Source organism: Eleutherodactylus coqui, chromosome 4 (genome assembly GCF_035609145.1).
Source record: "Eleutherodactylus coqui strain aEleCoq1 chromosome 4, aEleCoq1.hap1, whole genome shotgun sequence".
Classification (NCBI taxonomy): domain Eukaryota; kingdom Metazoa; phylum Chordata; class Amphibia; order Anura; family Eleutherodactylidae; genus Eleutherodactylus; species Eleutherodactylus coqui.
Window position 1 is genome coordinate 241145577 of NC_089840.1, and position 25485 is coordinate 241171061.

A 25485-nucleotide genomic window follows, 5' to 3' on the forward strand; every position below is an offset into this window, starting at 1 on the left:
GTGTGTAAATTAAGGCTCCCACTGTTTGCAGAACACAGCTCGACTGCTGTCTTCTGCAAACAGCTGCTTTGTTCTTGGAGCACTTAGCTGGTAACCTGCTGAGCTGATAGCAACAGGAACAGCAGTAGCTGAAAGAATGCTATCAGCTGGTATCCCACTGAGAACTCAGCGCGCGGTGCTGATAAGGCTTATCACTAATTTCTAGCATGCTAGAAATCAGCGATGAATGAATAGTGCACGAACAGTGCACAATGGCCGCACGTTTAAGCACAATGATTGTTGCTCAAAAGATGTCTTTTGAGCAAATTTTGAGCAATAATTGTTGTGTCTAAATGTGCCTTAACAGCTGGAAATTAATTATATTGTGGTCACTATTTCCCAAGTATCCCTCAACCTGCACCCTTGTCATTCTGTCCAGTTTATTGATTAATAATAAGTCCAGAATGGTCCTCCCTCCAGTTGGCTTCTGTACAAGTTGGGCAAGGTAATTATCTTTAATTGTTCTCAAGAACTTATTGCTCTTTTGAGTTTTGCAGGTTTTGTCTTCCCATTTTATATGTGGATAATTAAAATCTGCCAAAATAATTACTTCATTGCAGTTTGACACCTTTTCTATTTGGCTTAATAATTTTTCAATGTCTTCTGTTATTTTTGGTGACCTATAGAAAACCTCTATTAGGATTTTGTTTTTTTTCCCCTCCCTGTATTTTTGCCCACAGAAATTCCACGTGTTCATCTCCTATATCTATATCTTCTCGTAGCTTCGGCATTAAGTAGGATTTAATGTACAGACATACCCCTCCACCTTTCTGGTTCCCACAGTCTCTTCTGAAGAGATTTTAACCCTGTAAATTCACTGCCCAATTGCACTTATCATCAAGCCATGTTTCCGGTATTCCTACTAAATCATAATTTTCTTTAGACATTCTCGCTTCAAGCTCACCCACTTTACTAATCAGACTTCTTGCATTCGTTGCCCTACAATTTATACAGTTGTTATTATTCTTTATATTCATTATGCTACTTATGGTCTTATTGACCGCTGGATCCTCACCAGCTCCTCAACCTGATTTGTGATGTATCGAAATCGAGTGCCAGGAAGACAACTCACCATTCGATGATCACAGTCTTTGTGGCAGATCTTCCTGTCTGTCCCCCTTATAATTGAGCACCATTAAGTCCTATCTAAAGTGCCCTGTGCTCCCCTTCCCCTTCTTATTTAAGCAGTCATCTCACTGGGATTCAGAGGGTATGTCATGCTGCAGCAGTGCTGACCCTGTGATGGCATCCGCCTCATCTGCCAACTTTGCGAACTTGTTGTGGTGTGCCATTTCAGGACTAGCCTCCCTGGTTAGTTTCCCTCTACCCCTTCTGTCACCCAGCTAGCTGCCTGCTTGTTCTGCTTTCCCAAACTACCATCCATCCTGAATCTACCCCAGCAAGTGCCTGCTCAGTGAGCAGCAAGCTGTTTTCTATATTATCACTGGATCTCAGTGTTGCCAGTCGTTCATTTAGATCCAGGATTTGGGCTGCCAAATGTGCGATGTGCATGCATCTTGTGCAATAATATGCATTCTCGATCGGCTGATCAAGGACCATATGCATTCCACAAGTAGTACCCCGGACAACATTATCAATCATGAACCATATTCTAGTGGGGATCTACAAATTTACTTAAAGTAATCATGAAAATCAACTAGATCACACGCCTCACGTGCCTCTGCTCTTCGCAACAACCTATGTGCCTCTGACCATTTGCAATCACTTGCTAGTCTCTGCCCATTCACAAATACTTCCCAACCAACCAGATGAAGATAACGTTGTGTTATGTATTTTAGAATTTACTCTGAAAGTAGCTGGTTGTATTTCTCTACCCTTCCTTAGATTCGTTCAGTGAGGGTTTCCACACCTGACATAATTGGTCTCCCTGGATTGCTAGTTTTGCGTATTTTAGGAAGCTTTTCTTCTTTGCTGTTACTTTGACCTACTGAACAAACTGTCAACCATAGGTTCTCTTACCAATGGTGCCATCCTGGCCACAATGGATGTGGAGTCCTTATATTCCAACATCCCACATATACCCTGCCAGGTACACATTAAAGTCAATGGGATTGCTTCTAGAATCTGTGTTACAACTCACAATATTTATCTTCATGCAAAACTATTTCTCCTTTGGCAAAGAGATATACCTTCAACTCAATAGAACCACAATGGGCAGCTAAATGGCTCCACTATATGCCAACCTTTTCACTGCAAAACTGGAGAGTGACTTCCTGGTCTTCTGCTTGATCAAACCATTGGTTTATTTCTGCTACATTGATGACATTATAATCATCTGGATCAACACTGAACAAGAACTAATAAAATTCCACGAGAGATTCAATGCATTGCACCCCACCATAAACCTGACATTGAGCTACTCATATACAGAAAGCAACTTTTTGGAAACCACCATAAATATTTTAAACAATGCAATACAGACATCCCTGTATCGAAAACCTATTGATTGGCTCAGATAGTAAGGTTCCAGATAAAGAAAGTGCTGGTTGTCAAGTGAGTATTCTGAGAGTGAAGCCAACCATCTTGTGAGTACAGACTTCCGATGACCCTTCTCAATTCCCTCATATATTTTTGAGTCGGATCTTGATCCAGCTTGGTGCAATGTGTGGTGTCAGTCAGCTGTCTGTCTGCTTCTTTCATGTAGTCACATCTTCATAACACAGCCCATTACCCACTCTTGGGCTGCAGAGGTTTCTTTACTCTCACAGTCTGGGTGGCTAAACTGCAGGAGCTTCTAGCTCTGGGTCACTAGGAGTAGCACGCCTGCTCCTTTTACCAATGCCTCACAGGTGCCTCAGGATTGAATGGACCAATATTCACAGATCCCACTATACTATATTACAGCAAAAAATACAAAAACACACACATACATATATAGTCACATTTAATAGACAAGTACAAGTATGAAACCTGTCAAAGCCTCTAATCTTTAAGAAACACAGAAATCAGAAAAATATGACTAATGCCTTCATTTCCATTTCCCTTCAGGTCCCTGTCATACAGCAGAGTACTTCAATCTGGTCACTTCATGTGACTGCTCATGGAGATCATATCAATACAGATGAAAGCAGGAAGGTTCTCATTACAACACACGATAGTTGCGTTCTTCAAACTGATAAATCCGTCTACAAACCAGACGATACAGGTAAGGACTGATATATATGGTTCATTTATTTATGATTTTACATAATAGGATTTCCACAGTGAATATAATATTTAGGCCACATTCATGCCTGTGCTTGGGCTTTTGTTCAGCTTTTCTTCTTCCATTATGGGAGCAGAAAAACTAAATCTTTGCCAGAATGGATCCAACACATGACAGAATCAAACAGCACCAAATGGACTCCATTGAATAGAATGGGGTCCATCTGGCTTTCATTATGTGCTCTGACAGTTTCCTAGACAACATAGGACAGCTATTTCATCTGGAATTGTATGCTGGATCAATGCCAGAGGCATTTGGACAAATATGAATACTGCCTTAGAGATTCTGCAGTAATTACCACCCAAACACAAATGCTATATAAAAGCCAATCAAATATCAAGAATACATAAAATCAAAACTTACAAATGTAGGAATTAGAGATGAGCGGGCATACTCGCTAAGGGCAATTACTCAATCGAGCATTGCCCTTAGCGAGTACCTGCCCGCTCGGAAGAAAAGGTTCGGCTGCCAGCGGCGGGCAGGGAGCGGCGGGTGAGAGTGGGGAGGAACGGAGGAGAGATCTCTTTCTCCCTCTCTCCCCCTCGCTCCCCCCTGCTCACTGCCGCAACTCACCTCTTACCCGCGCCGGGAGCCGAACCTTTTCTTCCGAGCGGGGAGGTACTCGCTAAGGACAATGCTCGATCGAGTAATTGTCCTTAGCGAGTATGCTCGCTCATTTCTAGTAGGAATGTATCTGAGATAACCAGTGTCAAAATCAGAATAGAACCTGCAAACAGAAAATAATGTTTATACTGCTATATACAGTGACTTATGGCGCTGAAAATGGTGGTCTAGTGCGAAAGGTATCTTTAAAAAGTTCTATCACAAAGGATCCAGAATTAGGAATGTACAGTATTAAAGGGGTTGTCCCTTGAAAAATATTGTTTATAGCTAAATACAGCCCATAATTATAAACATTTTTTTTGTATGTGCTTTAATCAAACAATGTTTCTGTCTCCAGATATTTCAGGACTAATGTTAGAATATTGCAACCCACTGTTTCTATTCCATGTCCACTTCAGCAATTGTTCCAAGGTGGTCACTCATGCTCAGTCTTGCATCTCTCTCTGCTCTACTAGCCAAATGGGGGGATTCCTGGTATAGTGCTTCTGAAGTTGCTGCATCTTCTCTGATGTCAGAGCAAGTGATAAGAGAGTGAGATAGTGTTACTACAGAGAAGTAACACTGAGTAGGTGTGAGCACTGGAGAACATTTATGATATGTTCACACAGCGGAATCTAACACAGATTTTTCCACCTCTTAAACTGCATAAGAAATCTGCGGCAAAACTGCATTTTTCTGCTGTGTATTTTGCCATGGATTCACATGTAAATTTAGCCCTACTAATGGGCAAAATCTGCATGAAAAATTTCTAACGCTATTCCTCATGGATCCAGGTGAAGAAGTGACATGTCATTTCTAGATGCAAATCCATGCAGAATTGCTTCAACAATTCCATATGTTGATTTTACCTGTTGACAAAGCTGAATCCATGTGCGAATCTGCAGCAAAAAACGCTGTTGAAATTCATGGCTTTGCTGTGGATTTCTGCTGTAGATTTTAGAGGCGGAATACATGCAAAAAATAATCTTACTGAGGTGGGTTGGACATAGAAAGGCTCTTCAATAGAAACAGCAGATGGCGCTATCCTAACATTAGTCCTGTAATATCTGGGGATAAAAATATTATTTAACAAGTGTAAAAGCAAAGTAGGTTTATAATTATGGGCTGAATTAATTTATAAACAATATTTTTCATGTTTCAACCCGTTTATGAGGTGGAAACTATTAACAAATGTTCATTTTCCCCAATGGAACATGTGTAAAAATATAGGCTGGACTTTCCAGGGAAATAACTGTTGTTTGTAATGGGTATCTGCTCTTGGTAATAAAAAAAGTGATAATCCTGAGTCAGAAAGAGCCCTCCATTACATCAATGTACCCTGTTAGAGAACAGGAAAAGGTGTTGCTTATAGCAGAAAAATATGAAAAATAAGCCAGGAAAAGCAATCCATTAACAGTAATGCATGAACCAGATTTCATTGTGTCCCAAATTACTCTGAGTAATGAGAGAAATACATACACTAAAGCATAAGTCTCCAAGGCTCTATAAGTAATAAGCCCCATTAAATTTAACAGTAGGCTCTTACCTTAGTGGTGACTGCCAGTGGTATGGTATTGACCCTGACATTGACCCTGATGCCAAAACATCCTTGATGTCACTAGAGCAAAATAGCATCTACTGGAGCCCCATGCAGGGGCCTGATAGCAACATGGGGCTGCTGACTGACTGGTTGGGGAACACTGAAATAGAGCATAGTCTCCAACCTGTGGCTCTCCAAATATTGCTAAACCCCAAATCTCAGCATTCCCTGGCAGCTCATGTATATCAGGCCATATTGGGAGGTGTAGTTATGTAACAACTGGAAAGCCACAGGTTGGCGACCGACCACTGCCCTAAAGTATAGTCATCTGTGAGACAGAGAAACTTATTTCTCATGAGTCAAATAATATGTTTTTTTGACTTCATTTATCCTGAATTTCAGTGAAGTTTCGCGTGATCTCTATGGACCGTCATTATCATGCTACAGATAAAACAGTAAGTGTTTTATTGATTACCATGTAATAAGACAATGACTAGTACAAGTGCCGGCCGGCAATCAGCGGAGATACGCAGTTGTTGCAGATGTCTGCACTTTATATGAGCACCATACAAACATTAAATATATTGCAATATTCCAGGCAGTATATTGCGAAAAATGTTCACATCATGATACAAATGTAAAGGGAAATTTTGTGTAAAAACATATCACCTACTGCACTATGGATTCAGCCCTTAATTCCCTGCACCATGATAGTAAGTCACAGCTCTCATATACTTAATGTATAGCATATTTTAAATCTGTCCAAATGAAAAAAAAATGGCTGTGTGACTACCTTACTCATAGGCTATTATGGGTCTATTTGTTGTCAATAGAGTACATGGATAGCTCAGGACCTGAAAATGGGCCTTTATTTATCTTCCTTTTAACACAAGGCCTTAGATCGCTGCACAGAATTAGCACCATGTAATGCATCTAATGTATCACTCCACCCATTATAGTGTCTTATGGGTATTGACTTTTCATCCATAATAAGATTTAATAAGGTTCTTTATGCTTCAAGTAGCCAGGCTTGGGATTTGTTTTTAAAAGGGTTTTCCAGGACTTTACTATTGCTGACCTACCCTGAAGATAAGTCATGAATAATTAATCAGCAAGGCTCCGCTGCTCGAGATTCCTGCCAATAAGCTGATCCTCTGGCCCACCAACTTTTGATGACCTATCTTCAGGGTAGGTCAGCAATAATAAAAGCCTAGAATGCACCTTTAAAGGCGGTTAACTGCAAGTGCCCAATGCAGTTTTTAGCCGCACCGCTTCTACATGTTAAATATGTTTTTTTTAATAAGCTTTACCTTTGAAAATGGTGCAACCAATAACTGTTTCACAAAACACAATCCACAGTAAAACCTATGCGGTTTTGCAGCCGGGTAATTAGCCATTTGGCATATTACCACAATAGCCATAGGACATTTCCTAAGATGCTTCAACTTGGTATTACCTTAGTGAATAAAGAAAGTACATGGTTGTATCTATCATTGTCACAGGTGATACGACTATAGCCGGGCCCATAGGATAATGGGTCAGCCCAGTTTCCTATGTCAATGCTGCTTTTCAGCTGACAGACCCGGAAGTTACTCTGGCTGGGACTCAGGAACTTTCCAGCTCAGTCAACATGATGACGCCACTGCATTGTGCCGCGTATGATGGGTTAGAGCTATTGGAATAATACCTGGTTGGGTGAATGGGTATTAAGTTAATTTGTTTGTATTGTAATTGGTACAAAGGGGTACTATGATTATATAGGGGCACTATCGTGTCACTATTACATTACAGTATGTGGACCCCTCTGCTATATGTGGACCCCTATGCTGTATGTGGACAGTATGAGAGCCACTTTTGCTATATAGAGGCACTATAGGGGGCTACTATTACTATATGGGAGCACTACAGGGCCAACATTATTATATATAGGAACAGTGTGGGACCACTATTGCTATATTTGGGCACTATGGGACTACTACTGCTATATGGGAGCAATATGGGAACCCCTATTGCTAATTGAGGGCACTTCTGGGGCCACTATCACTATATTGCTTCACTATTTGGGCCACTGTTACTATATGAAGGAACTATGGGGGTCATTGTTACGATATGGGAGATGCTATTGCTGTATGAAGAATTATGACGTTCCTTACTATTATATGCAAAGGCTACAGAGCCACTATTGCTATATAGGGGCACTATGAGGCCACAATTACTATATGGAGGCAGTATTACTAGATGGGCTGGAGGGTGGCCTATGTCTGAAATTTGTCCTGGGGCACATTTGACTCTAGTTAGCATCCTATTAATGTAAGAACTGCTGAGTTAAATATCAACCTTTTAAGTAAACTATTTTTTTTTCTTTTCAGTATCCTTTGGTTGAGATAACGGTAAGTATGACATAAACACTTACATAACTATGTTTAATATTACCAGTTATTACAAATTAAAGAACAAAGCTAAGCTGGTTATTTGCCTTGGATATAGACTTTCAAACTGTAGTATGGTAACCCCAGGGAGTATATGCCATGTTCCCAGAGGAAAACACACACTTAGCTGTTTCTGTCCTTTTAATAGACAGCACAGTGTATGATTACTGTAACACTTTGATTTAATTTGATTGAAAAGCGTTTGGCTTAAGAACATTAAGCAACTCTGGCCTAGGAAATCTGACTATAAAGGTTCCTTTTAACAGTGGGCTGGATATAACACACATTTACTTTAATCTTAGAGTACTTGACAACTCGTCTGACTTGTCTATTTTAGTAATTACTTCTATCTTTCATGGGTACGCTTTCTAAGAACTCTGTCCTTCCTCCTGGAAAATTCTGAATAAATTGTCAGCCGGGTGTTTTGGGTGTATGGGGGGAGAAGAGTATTTCTCTACATAACCTACATAGTCTAACACTGTGCAAGCAGTGCAGGCTATGCTGACCACTTTAACAATAGGAATGGTATCGTTCAGTTGTCATTTTTTTTCATAATCTTTCAGGAGGAATAACAGGAATGGCAAAAGGCAAAGTTATGAAAAAAGATTAAAAGTGTTGTTAGTGCATGGAGAATACAAGTATTTACGAATACTGACATGTCAGGAGAGGTGACGCGTCCTCTGTAAATGTCCTAATTTTTACATTTTACTTGCAAACACATACTGTATATGTAAATATTAGCGTTCTGTTATCATAAGTAATTTCACCATTTCTTTCATTTCCCATAGAACCCAAATAAACAACGCATAGCACAGTGGCTGAACGTGCCTACTCATCATGGATTTGCAGAGTTTAGCTTCCATTTGGGAAATGAGTTATCTCTTGGAGAATATGTTATTAACTTACCTGATTTCTGCAAAAAAACATTTAAAGTTAAGGAATACGGTAAGTTCTGAATGAGAATAACTAACAAACGATATTAAGATATTATGTTATATAATCAATATTTAAGAAATACAATTATTAAAAAATTAATAATGCACCAAGAAGGTGTTGATGGAATCGCATGAAACATGGTATATGTAACTGATTACGACAGGGCTCACCACAAGGCTTCCATACTCAAACACAACTGTCATTACCTCCCAAACTGAACCTGGATTGGTCACTAAAGACGATACGGTATGATTGTGTAGTAGTCCAGATTTCTTGTTAATAACACCACTGCAAACAAAGGTGATGGTGTTTGGGTGTTAATGGCAGGAAACGTAATGGGCACCATGACACCAAGTTTACTTCTGCTAAGTGCCTGGAAATGGTCCAGGCAAAGATAGGGTTCTGTAATGAAGATGCCAACTGTGTCTGGATGGTGGACAATAAAACTATTGGATCTGCTCATACTTGTTGGTGAATCAAATGCTGCTCTCTACTGGCGGTCTGTCTGGGCCATCTGGAGCGTGTTTGCCATGTATGCATGCCCTCACATAACCACTGCTCCAACACCTTCTAAGAGCTTGGTCAGAACAACCTAGATGGTGGGGAATTCGTTGAAACGACCATCCTGCTTTTTTCATTCTAATGATGCCCCGCTTTCGAAGTCTATTAACCGGGTAAAATGCGTTCAAGTGTATCCTAGAGGCATGTCTAGTAGTCACCAATCTCTCAACAAGAAGTATACTACACAAAAGTAGCCCCTGAAAGCATTTTTATAGGGTAAAGAGGGAAGCACTTTTACAGCAACTGGTAGCAAGACCCCATGTCTAATCAGACCACAACTGTAATCCCTTACATATCTGCCTGAAACATACCTGCATAGCGAGTTGAGCAGCAATCTGATATTTCTATCTGGATACATTATTTTATTTTTTTCAATGAACGTATTTTGAGTAAAGCCTATGTATAATATGTGTCATGCTCAGGCCCTGGCAGCGTGTAGGATGATAATAACCGTGGTATATATGATAAAATTGTGTCCCAGTGACCCTCACCACAGCTCTTCAGGTAGTAATATCTGCAGCGGAGCCCAAGTTTTATGACATTGTAGATAACATGATATGTCGTGACACCAGTGCCATATAGCACAATAATTAGGTGAGAAGAGTCAATAATACACGGAGGCAAGTAGTTACGAAAATATTAAAATAAATCTTCTTTACTGTAATTTCACCAGAGCTATTAAAACAACATTTGTCTCAGTAAAAAGCGAATTTCTCCACAGGCAGATCAAATAATTTGCATGTAAGATGGCCGAATATATTTGAGAGAGATGAGGCAGCAATATCACCATTTATATATCATGACCTTCTGATTTTTGTCAATCTACAACACAGCCTTTCTGTTACCCGTATTAGGGAAATCTTGGCCTCAGCTACTGTGCCATCTCCATCACTCAGGAGCACTTCACTAGGCCTCTGTCACTTCTGGGCCATCTCCCTCACTCAGGAGCACTTCACTAGGCCTCTGTCACTTCTGGGCCATCTCCATCACTCAGGAGCACTTCACTAGGCCTCTGTCACTTCTGGGCCATCTCCATCACTCAGGAGCACTTCACTAGGCCTCTGTCACTTGTGGGACATCTCCGTCACCCGGGAGCACTTCACTAGGCCTCTGTCACTTCTGGGCTGTCTCAGTCACTCAGGAGCACTTCACTAGGCCTCTGTCACTTTTGGTCCATCTCCCGGCTATCAAGCACCTTTACACTTTATCTTACATATACAGAATCACAGTTGGGGACAACCGCTTGAAGAGGGGCTTCCGTCCTTCCCTCTCCACAGCTCTCACCCTTTCAAGCAATCTGTCTCACGTAGTCTCCTCTGTCCACCACAGCTCTCTGCCAGCTCCTCACTTCAGCATTGTATCACGCCAATTTACTGCTCTACACTCACCACTGACTCTCTGACTATCTCCTCCGAGTAGCTGACTAAAACTCGACTGCTCTCTCCAACCCCCCTCTCTCAACTGTCACTTACTTTCATATCATCCCGTGTGAGCTCTGGTGCTGCTTAGCAATTCACTAACCAATCACTGCCTGCCTCTCAACTCTCATCCCACTGTCAGATAGCCAATCATATTGTTAAACTCATCGACAAATGAGCCAATTAGAGCTCAAACTGCCAGCAACCAATGAGAAATAATTGGTTGCCAGGCAAATTAGATTTAACTCTGTTGCAGGGCAGATTAACCCGGAGTTAACCGTTGCATGCCCTGGGTGAATTGCAAACCTACATAAAATTAGTGATAGTGCTTTTGTAAGACCCTTCTGGGCCACTACATATGTGGATTAGGACTGGTATTTTCAGCAGTGAAAAGTGTAGTAAACTTAATGGCATACTGAGTTTCTGTAGCTCTGTATTTTAGAGGCCCTCTATATGCTGCCATATGGAGCTTCATACAACAGTGCAATATTGTCTAAATGCAATGTTTCTATTGGAAAATATTTCAGCAATATGGCACCCACTTGGACATGTCACAGTTAATGTTCACAATCAAACAGAATCCAACAGAAAAAGCACCAAATGAAATTGGAGAAATGTAGATATATTGAAAATCAAGAGCTCAATGGGTCCATGGCATCTCTAGAAACCGGATCCTATCTAATTCCCTATCATACAGGACTGGAAACCAAATATGTACAAGGCCCTCTCCACTGATGTCAGCAAAAGTTATGAAGACAGCCGTAGACTTCTAAAAAGAGAGCCATCTACATGCATGGCCACCTATTCTGGGCTGGACAGCAACACAGAATGACCATAAGGGAGGACGGATGGTAGAGGCTCTCTAGACACCCAAGGTAGTAGAGGACCCTGGACAAGTGTGCTATGAGCAACTTCTATAATCCAGCCCCAGTTGCACCCATCCTAAACCTGGTTGATTGAGCCATTCACCTGAAATTGACAAAATGATGTTGGACCATCCTGCTCAATGGCACAATGTAAAAGTGTCATATTTTTCATCAAGTTGCCAGAAGGAGAAATTATGATTTGGTAAATGTTGTCATTTCTATTCCTTTCAGTGCTGAAGAGGTTTGAGGTAAACATCATCACACCATCCAGTATTGCCGTGAAAGACGAGTCATTCCACCTGGAGGCTTGCGGCAGGTAAGAGTAGTGTGAGGGACCTTTCACATGGGGTGAATAATGCCACTGGGATGCAGTGGAATTTGTCACTGTGAAATTCTGCACCACAGTCCACAGGGCTAACTGTGGATTGTGATGTGATATTGCTGGCTGATGTAAGCCATATTCATTCTGCATTAAAATCCACATGGACATTGTGTCTTTTCTGGCTTTTCTTTTTGTTAAAAGAACAACTGCAAGGAAAATTTCATTCAATTTTTTCAATGGCACCTGTGTTCTTTTTTCAAGTTTTAGTCTGAGCCTTTTACAACATATTTACAGCACAACTTGTTTTAAAATATATTAGGGTATTTCAGTTTTTCTTTGAAAGTGAGAGCTGTTTTTTTAATGTGTATATATATAGAGAGAGATTTCGTCTCTCAAGTACAGCTTCTTTTAACTGGCAAATAGTCATGATAGACGGAAATGGCTAGAGTTGATCAACAGGGTGACCCAGAGTCAGCAACGACTGTTTGATTAATCATCATTATATAGAGATTTATCCACAAGGATTTTCTCCGATTTTACATTGATGGTTTATCCATAAGATACACCATAAATTATCTTAGATTGAGGAGGAGAAATCACTAGGGGGATTCCATCGGATCACAATGGACTCTTCACTGAACTATGTGACATAGAGACATCGGTACTTATGTAACTATCACAAACTATGTAGAAATTCAATCGGCACTGTTGTGACAGGGTGACGTTTAATGGTAACAGGGTGACTGGATACAGTGTAATCATTGATGGTGACAGGGTGAAGATTAATAGTGCTTTTTGCAAATGTAATAACAAGGAGCGGAGACAATGTCTTCCAGGCGTCTGAATTCCTGCCGTACAGTTCCCAATTCTAGTGTCTCCCCCCAAATTAGTCTGTCACAGTGAAAATTCTATGACACTAACAATTGAAACTTCAGGAATTCTTTATTTTGAGCAATACATAGCAATACATAGCAGAAGACAATTAGATGCAGTTTGTATTTCTGAGTCTGGTACTACGGCTCAATCTCATCAACTTTAAAGGGCCTTTTAGGCGAAAACACATTTTGTCCATCACGGCACACCTCACCTGATTGTCTGTCACATTCTGGAAATCTCCTATGTATATTGCAGTCAGTTCCATACAGTACAGTCTCCTTTCTGATGCTTATTAGACATCATCTTGATTCTGAGCTATACATCCCTACTTTCTTTTTTACTATTTTGTGCTATCAACCCCATGATGCATCAATATAGCCTTGCATGGCCACCTAGAGCGAGTACCATCTCTTTCTGCTGGAAGGACACTGCCATTACCTAAGTTACATAATGAATTTAAAAAAAACAAACTTTAAAATGTTTTTTTTTTAAACGGGGTGAGCTACAGTACCAGACACAGTTCCATATGTATGCTAATTACTGTTTGGTTCTGCAGTGCAATGCCTGATCTGCTCCAACAAGCCCTGCTGTCCCCTTATTCTAATAATCAGTGGGTGATCCTGAACTAATCCCATATTACCATAATGTTTTTTTTTATTGAGAAATCAGTCAGAGAAACATTAATAAAATTACATGCAAGGATTATGGTATTACAACTGGGCATACAAGTGATTTACAATGTCAATCTTTTTGTATCTATTCACTTAGTTTCTCCAACAAGACTCTTCTATTGTATAAATTGTTACAAACATTCAGTTTATGTTAATTCTTATAATAAACTCCAAGACAGCACAGTAGAAAAAGATGACCGTGGCAGCAGGAAATGATGCAGTTAAAAATCCTTTATTCCTCCGAACACCATACGACGTTTCGATCAATAGTTTGATCTTTATCAAGTACTTGATAAAGATCAAACTATTGATCGAAACGTCGTATGGTGTTTGGAGGAATAAAGGATTTTTAACTGCATCATTTCCTGCTGCCACGGTCATCTTTTTCTACAGTGCAGTTTATGTTAATTAGTGTCTAATATTACCAACTTTATACAAAGGACAACAAACGTAACCAACAAATACTTGGCATCATATTTTTATCTTTGCAGAACATGTTAATGTTTAGATTTCCATTTACCCCAGGCCTCCTCATATTTCTTTATAGAGTTATTTCGACATGCTAACCATCCTTCAAACATGCATTGTTCTGCCATCCGACCCGAGAACTCCTCCTTTGTTGGAGGGGATTTCTCTCTCCAGTGCTTGGCAATGATCGTTTTTGCTGTCATAAGAGAGTGACCTAGTAAGTATCTTTTGTTCGCGGGGAATTTTTTAAAACCTTTTAAAAGTAGGATTAGTTTGGCTTCTCTGGGAATAGGACAATTCAACATGTTAGACATTTCGCCAAGAACTCCACTCCAGAATTTGTTTAGTTTGGGGCAGCACCAAAAGATATGAGACAGGGAGCTCTTTTGTCTGCACTCTCTCCAGCACAAGCCTGTTCCCAGTTTGAATCTATTCGCCAATAACGAGGGAGAGAAATACCATCTTAAATGTAGCTTTGTTTGAGTTTCTAATATTCCCATCCCCTTAGTGGATTTTAAGGAGGTTCTATATACTTTTTGCCAAGAGTCAACGGTTATCATTTCCCCCAGTTCTTTTTCCCAATTCAGCATATGAGATTTCTTCCTTGGGGTTGTATTGTCAGACAGTACATCATAAAACACCCTGGTGTCCGATTTGTCTTCATATTTCCCTGAGGTAATTTTATTAATAATTGTGATGGGAAGTTGCATGTTGTGTAACGAGTTTTTTTGTAGGAACAAGGTGATTTTCTACAATATGTGAAAAATTATTTTTGTGGTAGACAATATTTAGAGCTAAGTTCTGAAAAGGGTCTCAATTCATCCATAGTCACTAGATCATCTAACATCTTTATACCCCTTGTTGTCCATTCCCCTATGCCAAGTCTGGCAGAAGAAGGCACAGAGTCTCGAGAGGCAGCGAAGGTTTTTTTTCCTGTCATTTAGAGCTAATCTCTGTGAAAAAAATTTTCATGCCTCCCTTGACGCCAACATGGGAGGAGACATTCCGGATAGCTGTATCATTAAATCCGGTGTCTTAGATATACCTGTTAGGGATACCGCATACAGAAATGCTTGAGTTGAAACGCCTCCCTTGAGACTCTTTTCCATTTCTGCCCATCCCGTAGGCCTATCACCAGACATCCATCCTTTGATTTGATTTAGCATGACTGCCCTTTGGTATATTTTTAGGTTTGGTATATGGACAGATGGTCTATTTCTTTCTGTGTGGAATTGAGCAGTATGGGAAGGTTCGTGTTTTCTAGATCTTTGGACGAGTCTGTCAGTTCTACTCCCAAGTAGGGTATAGATTTCTCCTTCCACTCGAAACAAAATTCAAATTGTATATCTTCTTTTAAACATCTGGGTATGTGCATACCTAGTTTGAACGATTTATCTATATTTAGTTTATATAGGGAAGCTTCACTGAAGTTTTTTAGAATTTTGTATGCAGCTCTCAAGGATTCTAGGGGGCGTGCCATGGTTAGGATAACATAATCCGCAAACAAACCGATTTTGTGTTGTCTTAAGTTCATTGGGATGCCACTTATTTTGGGAGATAGGCGAATCATTTCCGCTAATGGTTCAATTGTAAGAACATATAGAATAGGGGAAAGCGGGCACCCCTGTCTCGTCCCATTCGTTATGTGTAGAGGGTCCGACAAGGTCCCGTCTACTAGTACTCTAGCGAACAGGGACGTATAAAGGGCTTAAATAGCCCGTATTATACCTTCATTCATACCATAATTTTTCAAGGTCTCGAAAGCAAAGGCCCAATGAACTCGATCGAAAGCCTTTTCGGCATCCAAAGCTAATAAGATCACTGGTGTTTGAGTCGAGTCTGTTTTGTGGATTAGGTTTAGAATTCTCCTCGTGCCGTCTGACGCCTGCCTACCCTTGACAAAGCCAAGTTGGTCAGAGTGGATTAAGTTTGGGAGTATTTTCAACAGTTTGTTAGCTAGGGTCTTTGCGTAAATTTTTACGTCCGTATTAAGCAGTGATATGGGGTGAAAGTTAGCTGGGTCATTTGGATCTTTGCCAGGTTTAAGCAAAACTACAATCGTTGCTTGGGGCATTTCTTCTGGGAATTTTCCTCTTTGCATAGCAGTGTTGAATATTTTTACTGCAAAGGGAGACAAAATATCCCAAAATGTTTGATAGTACTCCGCTGAGTATCCATCAGGGCCCGGTGCTTTATGCTTTTTTAAGGACGAGACTGTTTCAGATACTTCAGAGATGTCGAATTGTTGGTCTAATGAGGATGCCTGCACAGCATTGACTGTTAGCAGTTTAGCCCCTTTCAAGAATTCAGCTATTTTGGCGCTATTTGGTTGGGTAACTAGTGGGTTGTCTTTTATATTGTATAAATTGTTATAAAAGGTACGGAAAGCTTCTGCGATTTGTTTAGGGTGAGTTATTTTATGTTCCTTTTTTTGAGTTCCATATATAAGGGATATTAGCTGTAGTGGAAACCCAATATATCTATATTTTGGATTGTGGACCTTTGTAGTGGACAGTGAACCTGTTTTTATATGTTTAGCATTCTGTATACTAAATGCCAGTACTTTTCCATTACTGATACAAATATAGATATGCCTTCTTTCATGTATCCAATGTATCTACTTCCTTTAATGAAACTTCTATTCTCTAAACTCTGCTGACAAGATAATATTTAACATAACATTTTTTAGTTTAATATTTAGCATAAAATTTAGAATAAAATTGATTTCCTTTTTATTAATTGTGCCATCCATCTCGATGGTTTGTTTAGGGACAAATATATGTTTGCTCTGTTAGCATTGACCTCTTTGTCGAAATCTCCCAGCAATATCTTGCGGAGGTCCAGTCTCAATTTGCGTAATTCGTCAAACGTTTTGGGGAAGGGATGTCGCTAGACTTCTTTTTCTTTTAATGAGATTTGGTTTATAAGTTCTTCTGTCCTTTTTATTTTGTCTCTTTTAAATTTAGCTCCCAATTTTATAAGGATGCCCCTCATATATGCCTTATGGGCGTTCCACAAGGTCAATGAGTCGATATCAGGAGTATTGTTCAGTATAAAATACTCCTCTAGAGCCCTATGAATTTCTTCTTTTTGATCAGGCAAGTTCATTAAGTGTGTATTGTTTCTCCACAACCTATTAGTTTGGCAAAATTTAAGTACGTCATAATTGGGGCATGATCGGACCAGGTGGCCGTACCTATTTCAGCTACAGACACCATTGTGAGAAGACTTTTGTCCACCAGGCATAAATCAGTTCGTGAAAAAGTTCCATGTCTGGAGGAGAAATAGGAGTACTCCCTAGCGGAGGCGTTAACACAGCGGAAGGTATCATAAAGTGCTGAATTGTGTAGCCAGTTGCTTAAGGTGGGCCCTTTCCTTAATTTTTGGTTGGTGGTATCTGCTATTCCATCAGGAACTAAATTAAAGTCCCCGCACATAAGCACTGAACCTCTAGCTATCCGGTTTATTTTTTTTGATAAATTTATTGAGAAAACTGATTTGTTTCGTATTTGGGGCGTAGACATTGACTAGTGTGATTGGGGTATTATTTAGGGAGCCCACGAAGATTATGTAATGACCTTTAGTGTCGCATATTTGTTTATCTATAGCAAATGTTACACTATCTTTAAAGGCAATCATGACCCCAACGTGCTTTTTGGGAGCACAGGTGAAGACCCTTTGTTGAAATTTTGTATGTGTCATGTGACCTACATCTTTCTCCAACAAATGAGTCTCTTGTATACATACTATATCTGCGTCGCAAGAGAACGAGTCCTTCCAAGCAGCTCGTCTTTTGTATGGAGAATTGAGCCCGTTGGCATTTAAGGAGAGAATTTTCAGAGCCATAACAAGGGTGGTGGTGCTTGTCTCTGGATACCCGGGGTTCTGTGGAAATCGAAGATGCCTAAAATAGAACAACAACAACAGTACCAAACAAAACAGTCCTTTGAGTGTCTCTCCCCAGAAAAGAAAGAACCATTGTAGATAGGTGGCCTTTGGGGAAGAGTCACGCCAGGGTCTTGAGGAGTAGCATAGCAAGCCAAAGCTTGTATGTGCATTCGGGGGTGAAAAGTCCGGCATAGGCAGGTGGGCACTCATGGTGTTATGTAGTTTGACCGCCGGGTGAGGTAATAACATGGCGTATTCATTTTGGGCTTGATGTGCCTTTAGTGGTAGGCTGGCGACTTCTTTTGGGGCCTGCAGGCGCAGGGGGGCGCTCACTGGTCTGTAGTAATATTCCCCAGGATTTTAAAGCAAGGACAGCATCTTCAGGGCCATGAAATATGTGTTTTTCATTGTCCTTTGTTGCTAAATCATCTCTATATGATGCCGGCATTCCTCATAGCCATAGTGACAGATGAGAAGCTCCTTCTTGCTTCCATTGTTGCTTGCGAGAGATCTATAAAGAGGCGGATATTATCATAGGGGTCTGGGAGTGATGGCGACTTCCTAGCCACATTCATCAAAGCTTCTTTTGTACGGAAATAGTGGATACGTACAATAATGTCTCTGGGACTGTCTTCTTTTAGGAATTTCGGACGCGGCAGGTGGTGGGCTCTGTCTATCTTCAATTCTTGATTGGGAATATTGGGGGGAAGTTTTTTCATAAAACGTGTAATGCAATTGTAGATTTCTGCATTTGAGACTTTTTGGATACCCCTCTAATTCTGACGTTATTGCGCCCGTTCCTAACTTCAAGATCCGTTAATTTGCTTTGAAGTTTGGATACTTTCTCTTCTAGGTCATAGTGCGCATCTATAAGGGACTTGTGGGAATTAACTATTTCTTCCATTTTGCTTTCTGTTTTTTCTACCCTGTTTTTCACTTCAAGAACTGACACATTCATATCAGAGGTCAGGTTTTTAATATCAGAGTGAATGGTGTCTCTGAGAGCCATCACTATTTCTTTGATGTACAGTTCTGTAGCAGGTCTGTCTAATGCATCATTCTATGCTGCCACCTTCTCCATTTTTCTACTTTGCAGGTCTGTCTAATGCAGAAAGGCTCTTAATATCTTTCCCTCCAGCAATATCCGGGAGTGCTGCTGAGCTATCCTCTATTTCTTCTGCGGGTGACATTCTTTGCCTCTGTTTTTCTGGGCTGCTAGTGGGGGAAGGAGATGAGCATCCCTGTATCAGCGTGGCCGGCGCCATCTTTAAGGGAGAAAGTCCTGCACCTGCGCCCCCCTTCATCTTTTCCCTCTCCTCATCGGTTCCTCTCACCTGTTGTAGAGAGGCGCCGTCAGCGGTGATGTACTCTTCGGCAGCTCGCTCATGTCTCTTCTCCTCCGGTGGGTGAATTATGCAGCCGGTGCTCTCCTTTTCCCGGGTGCCGGAGGAAGAAGCCTCCCCTGCATTCATGTCAGCGGCAGCCCCGCGCGCCATGAAGAATGTCTACAGCCTTGTCGGGACAGATTTAGAAGTCCTTCTCCTGGACATCTCTTGCCTCATGTATGTTACTGGACTCTGAGGTGTTTTTTTCTTTCTCTGCAGTTGCTTTAGATCGCTTAAGAGTGCCCTTGTCGAGCAGAGCTTAGGTTGCAGTGTCCGTCTCGGTGCCTCTTCAAGCCATGCCCCCAACTATTCCCATATTGATGGTCTTTCCCAACAATAGGTCATCAATATAAAATTCCAGAAAACCCCCTTAGTGTCATAGAAGTCTGATTGATTAGGGTTAGTGCAGACAGCGGAATCTGTCTTAGATTTTTCTGACAGATTCCACCTCTAAAAACAGCAGTAGAAATCCATGGCTAAGCTGCGGATTTTGCAGCAGATTAGCACTTCGGAGCTTGCAGACGGCCGGGTCAGATCCCTTGTGAGAATTCTCGCAGCGGGATTCGACCCGCATCCCTGCAGAGACCAGTGCGGCTCTCACCTGTTCCCACAGCTCCGGCTCTGTGCACAGAGCGGAGCCGGCCCATCACCACTAACATTTCTGTGCGGGCCTCTACGAGACCAACACAGAAATAGAGCGTGCCGCGATTTGTTTTCATGCAGACAAATCGCGGCCATCTGCATAGAATTGCGTATTGTAATGTAATCCTATGCAGGCGGGCACAGGCGGAAATTCTGCGAGAAATCCCGCCGCAGAATTTTCCCCTGGCGTGCAGGGGGCCCTTAGACATAGTCCTGTTAATGGGCAAAATCCATGAACTCTAAAAAGCACAATCGATGCAGAAAAATCTGCTGTATGAACATATCCTAAGCATTACACTGTGTGCCTTTTAACAGAGACATAATAGTGTTAGCCGTTACTGAGAGACTGTTCTGCTTTCTTTAGTGACCACGAAACTACATGCCTGTATGGGACTTTGTTTTTGCCAATTCTTCTACCTAACTGTTCCTGTAAATAGCAAGCTTTAGTACCTTGTATTATAAGCCTTGAATGGGGTTCCATCTTAGGGTCACAGGACAAACAAAGAACTGACCTCTTACACCTTACAATTTCCGGTAAAATGTGTTGATATACCTTAGAGTTCCTTGTTCCCTCAATGATGGCACTGTATCCAGTCCCTGTGGAAACAAAGTAGCTCCAAATCATGATCCCCCTTTGACCATGCTTCAGGGTTAGGATGTGGTTTTGTTGTTGGTGTGCAGTGTTTTTTTCCTCCTAACAGCATTGTGCATTTGTGCTGTAAATTCCACTTTTGTCTTAACCCTCCCTAGATCATTTTCCTCGAAGCATCGTAAAACATGCAGGGGCTCTTTGGTAAACTTGAGATAGGTCACAATTAGAGATGAGCGAGCATGCTCGTTCAAGCATTAGCCTGCTCGATGTACTCGTTACTCTAGCTGAGAACCACGCGGTGCTTGAAAAAATTTCACTCTCTCCTCCCCACTTGTTCTCAATGGAACCGCGGCTGCTGCCAGCGGCTCCATTGAAAACAATGGTCTGCCGGTACCCTTGATTTGTTTTTCATGGAAGAGCTTTACATATAAATTCCTGAAAAACAATAATTTTAGTGTAAAAAAATAAGCCCTTCAAAGAAAAACAATAATTTCAGTGTAAAAAAAGTTAAATAAATAAACTTACCTCTCTGCAGCTGCCGTGTCCCCCGCGGAAATGAAGAACACATCTGCCGCATGGAGCAAATGTTTCCTTTATCCCCGCTAGTAAAAATAATTCCCTGCTGCTACATCTGCCACATCTGTGACAGATGCAGCATAGGAATTCTTCATCCCTGCAGTGTTGCAGCCGTTCTGAGGCCTGCACCCGGCTTCCAAGCCAGACCAGGTTTTAGGTGTGCCCTTGCTTCCCCTGGAGCTGAGGGGTGTGGTAGTGGCAGGAGAGATGTCATCCAGCACCTGGTGCTAACTAGCTCAGCTCCTATTTAGGCTGTGCTAGCTTTGAGCTCTGTGCTGGTCAATCACTTCAGTCCCATGTTGGACAGCGGTGGAGCAACACAGCGTGGTGGAAGCTCTCCAGTATCATATGACAAAAAAAGGGTGCTTTCCTACTAAATGGTCGACAGAAGCTATGCAGTCATTTCAGAGATTGAAGAGGTGTTTTGCGACTGCTCCGGTGCTGGTGCAGCCAGATTCTTCCAGGCCCTTTATTGTTGAGGTCGATGCTTCAGAGGTGGGGGTTGGAGCAGTTCTATCTCAGGGAACGGAGACATTACAAGATCTCCGCCCGTGTGCATTCTTCTCCCGTAAATTTTCGTCTTCGGAGGGAAATTATGACATTGGGGACAGGGAATTGCTGGCGATTAAATGGGCATTCGAGGAGTGGCGTCATTTTCTAGAGGGGGCGCAACACAAATTAACGTTTTTTACGGATCACAAAAACCTCATATATCTGGAATCTGCCAAGAGACTTAATTCCAGAGAGGCACACTGGTCGCTTTTCTTTTCCCGTTTCAATTTTTTTGTTACTTATCATCCAGGCTGCAAGAATGTGAAGGCCGATGCTCTTTCCAGAAGTTTTCTTCCAGTAGTTTCTGAGGAACATCCTGCCCCTATCCTGTCTGAAGGGGTGGTGGTGTCGGCAGTGTCATTAGAGTTAGAGGAGCAAGTCCGTAAAGCACAAAATTTGGCCCCGTCAGAGCTCCCGGCTGGGAAGCTTTTTGTTCCTGTTCATCTACGGTTACAGGTGCTGGCCGAGATTCACAGTTCGGTGTTGGCCGGGCATCCGGGGATTAATAATACCTGTAAGTTACTCTCTAGAACATATTGGTGGCCGTCATTACGACGGGATACATTCAGTTTTGTTTCGTCATGTGTGGTGTGTGCCAGAACCAAGTCATCCCACAGTCGGCCAGCCGGTATGTTATTGCCGCTGCCTATTCCTAAGAGACCATGGACGCATTTGTCCATGGACTTCATTACGGATTTACCATCTTCTGATGGCAACACCGTTGTGTGGGTGGTAGTGGACCGGTTTAGTAAAATGTGCCATTTTGTGGCACTCCCCGGTTTACCTAATGCCAAGACGTTGGCGAGTTGGTTCATTTGCCACATCATTAGACTACATGGTTTGCCAGAGAATATAGTCTCCGATCGCGGCGTACAATTTGTTTCTAGCTTTTGGCGAGTAGTCTGCTCTCGTTTGGGTGTCCAGCTTTCGTTTTCTTCGGCATACCATACTGAGACCAATGGGCAAACTGAGAGGTGTAATCAAAACCTGGAGCAGTATTTACGTTGTTATTAGAGATGAGCGAACGTGTTCTTCCGAGCTTGATATTCGTGCGAATATTAGGGTGTTCGGGATGTTCGTTATTCGTAACGAACACCATGCGGTGTTCTGGTTACTTTCACTTCCTTCCCTGAGACGTTAGCGCGCTTTTTTTGGCCAATTGAAAGACAGGGAAGGCATTACAACTTCCCCCTGTGACGTTCAAGCCCTATACCACCCCCCTGCTGTGAGTGGCTGGGGAGATCAGGTGTCACCCGAACATAAAAGTCGGCCCCTCCCGCGGTTCGGCTCAGATGCCGTGTGAGTTAGATGAGGGACAGTGCTGTTTGTACCGGAGCTGCTGTAGGGAAAGAATTGGTAGTTAGTGTAGGCTTCAAGACCCCCCAAAGGTCTTTATTAGGGCCACTGATAGCTGTGTGTTGGCTGCTGTTAGCAGTGGCAATTTTTTTTTTCTCAAAATCGGCTCTGCAGAGCGTTGCACCCGGCATTAGGGACAGAAGTGCTGCATAGGCAGGGAGAGTGTTAGGAGTGAGTGTAGCCTTCAAGAACCTCAACGGTCCTTTCTAGGGCCATATTTATCCGTGTGCAGTACTGTCCAGGCTGCTGTTAGCTGTGCTGCATTTTTTTTTGCTTCTCAAAATCGCCTCTGCAGAGCATTCCACCCTCCATTGATACTGCAGGGAAAGAATTGTATAGGCAGGGCCACAACACAGTTATTATTCATTGAATATACGCAGTGCTGCCTTTTGCTTGTAAAACAAGTGAAAATAATTCTATTTGTCCTGCCTCTGTCCGTCCTAAGGGCGGTGGACACGTGTCGGCTGCGTGTGCAACCTGTAAAAATCAGACGCACCCAGCTACGTTTTACTCCTGGCTTCGCCATTTGCTTTCCTTAATTGGGAAAAAAAATACCTGCTCTGCCACAGTTAATAACTCTGCTACCCTCACGTTCTGTGACACATTAGCAGGAAAACAGCACAGTTATTAAACTTCTCATGTTCATAGAATATACGCAGTGCTGCCTTTTGGTGCAAAAAAACGGAAAATAATTCTATTTGTCCTGACTCTGTCCGTCCTAAGGGCGGTGGACACGTGTCGGCTGCGTGTGCAACCTGTAAAAATCAGACGCACCCAGCTACGTTTTACTCCTGGCTTCGCCATTTGCTTTCCTTAATTGGGAAAAAAAATACCTGCTCTGCCACAGTTAATAACTCTGCTACCCTCACGTTCTGTGACACATTAGCAGGAAAACAGCACAGTTATTAAACTTCTCATGTTCATAGAATATACGCAGTGCTGCCTTTTGGTGCAAAAAAACGGAAAATAATTCTATTTGTCCTGCCTCTGTCCGTCCTAAGGGCGGTGGACACGTGTCGGCTGCGTGTGCAACCTGTACAAATCAGACGCACCCAGCTACGTTTTACTCCTGGCTTCGCCATTTGCTTTCCTTAATTGGGGAAAAAAATACCTGCTCTGCCACAGTTAATAACTCTGCAACCTCACGTTCTGTGACACATTAGCAGGAAAACAGCACAGTTATTAAACTTAGATTATTCATTCACTAGAGGCAGTGGGGCCTTTCGTTTTCAAAAAAGGGAAAAAATTATATTTGGCCTGCAGTCTTGCGCCAATTTATTAGCTGCCTGTGAAATCAAATCACTGGTAATACAGCATGCTGAGGGGTAGGGGTAGGCCTAGAGGACGTGGACGCGGCCGAGGACGCGGAGGGCCAAGTCAGGGTGTGGGCACAGGCCAAGCTCCTGATCCAGGTGTGTCACAGCCGACTGCTGCGCGATTAGGAGAGAGGCACGTTTCTGGTGTCCCCACATTCATCGCCCAATTAATGGGTCCACGCGGGAGACGGTTATTAGAAAATGAGCAGTGTGAGCAGGTCCTGTCCTGGATGGCAGAAAGTGCTTCGAGCAACCTATCGTCTACCCGCAGTTCTGCGCCGTCCACTGCTGCCAATCCGAATCCTCTGTCTGCTGCTCCTCCTTCCTCCCAGCCTCCTCACTCCACTACAATAACACCTGCTCAGGAGCGGGAAGACTCCCAGGAACTGTTCTCGGGCCCCTGCTTAGATTGGGAAGCAGCGGTTCCTCTCCCACCAGAGGAGTTTATCGTCACTGATGCCCAACCATTCGAAAGTTCCCGGGGTCCGGGGGAAGAGGCTGGGGACTTCCGCCAACTGTCTCAACAACTTTCTGTGGATGAGGAGGACGATGACGATCAGACACAGTTGTCTTGCAGTGAGGTAGTAGTAAGGGCAGTAAGTCCGAGGGAGCAGCGCACAGAGGATTCGGAGGAAGAGCAGCAGGACGATGAGGTGACTGACCCCACCTGGTGTGCAACGCTTACTCAGGAGGACAGGTCTTCAGAGGGGGAGTCAAGGGCATCAGCAGGGCAGGTTGCAAGAGGCAGTGCGGTGGCCAGGGGTAGAGGCAGGGCCAGACCGAATAATCCACCAAGTGTTTCCCAAAGCGCCCCCTCGCGCCATGCCACCCTGCAGAGGCCGAGGTGCTCTAAGGTCTGGCAGTTGTTCACAGAGACGCCTGACGACCGACGAACAGTGGTGTGCAACCTTTGTCGCGCAAAGCTCAGCCGGGGAGCCAACACCAACAGCCTCACCACCACCACCATGCGCAGACATATGATGGCCAAGCACCCCGCAAGGTGGGACGAAGGCCGTTCAGCGCCTCCGGTTTGCACCCCTGCCTCTCCCCCTGTGCCCCAACCTGCCACTGAGATGCAACCCCCCTCTCAGGACACAGGCACTACCGTCTCCTGGCCTGCACCCACACCCTCACCTCCGCTGTCCTCGGCCCCATCCAGCAGTGTAGTTCAGCGCACCGTCCAGCCGTCGCTTGCGCAACTGTTGGAGCGCAAGCGCAAGTAC

General features: G+C 42.7%; 1 protein-coding gene across 1 annotated transcript in view; it reads left to right on the forward strand.

The window, feature by feature from the left end:
• Positions 1-25485, forward strand: part of LOC136626663 (alpha-2-macroglobulin-like protein 1) — a 200952-nt gene that overhangs the window by 60909 nt on the left and 114558 nt on the right. Inside the window, exons 3-7 of the mRNA XM_066601680.1 lie at positions 3049-3205; positions 5811-5863; positions 7778-7798; positions 8626-8782; positions 11850-11934. Of these exons, the coding sequence (XP_066457777.1) occupies positions 3049-3205; positions 5811-5863; positions 7778-7798; positions 8626-8782; positions 11850-11934 (473 nt within the window). The remainder of the gene's footprint in view (positions 1-3048; positions 3206-5810; positions 5864-7777; positions 7799-8625; positions 8783-11849; positions 11935-25485) is intronic.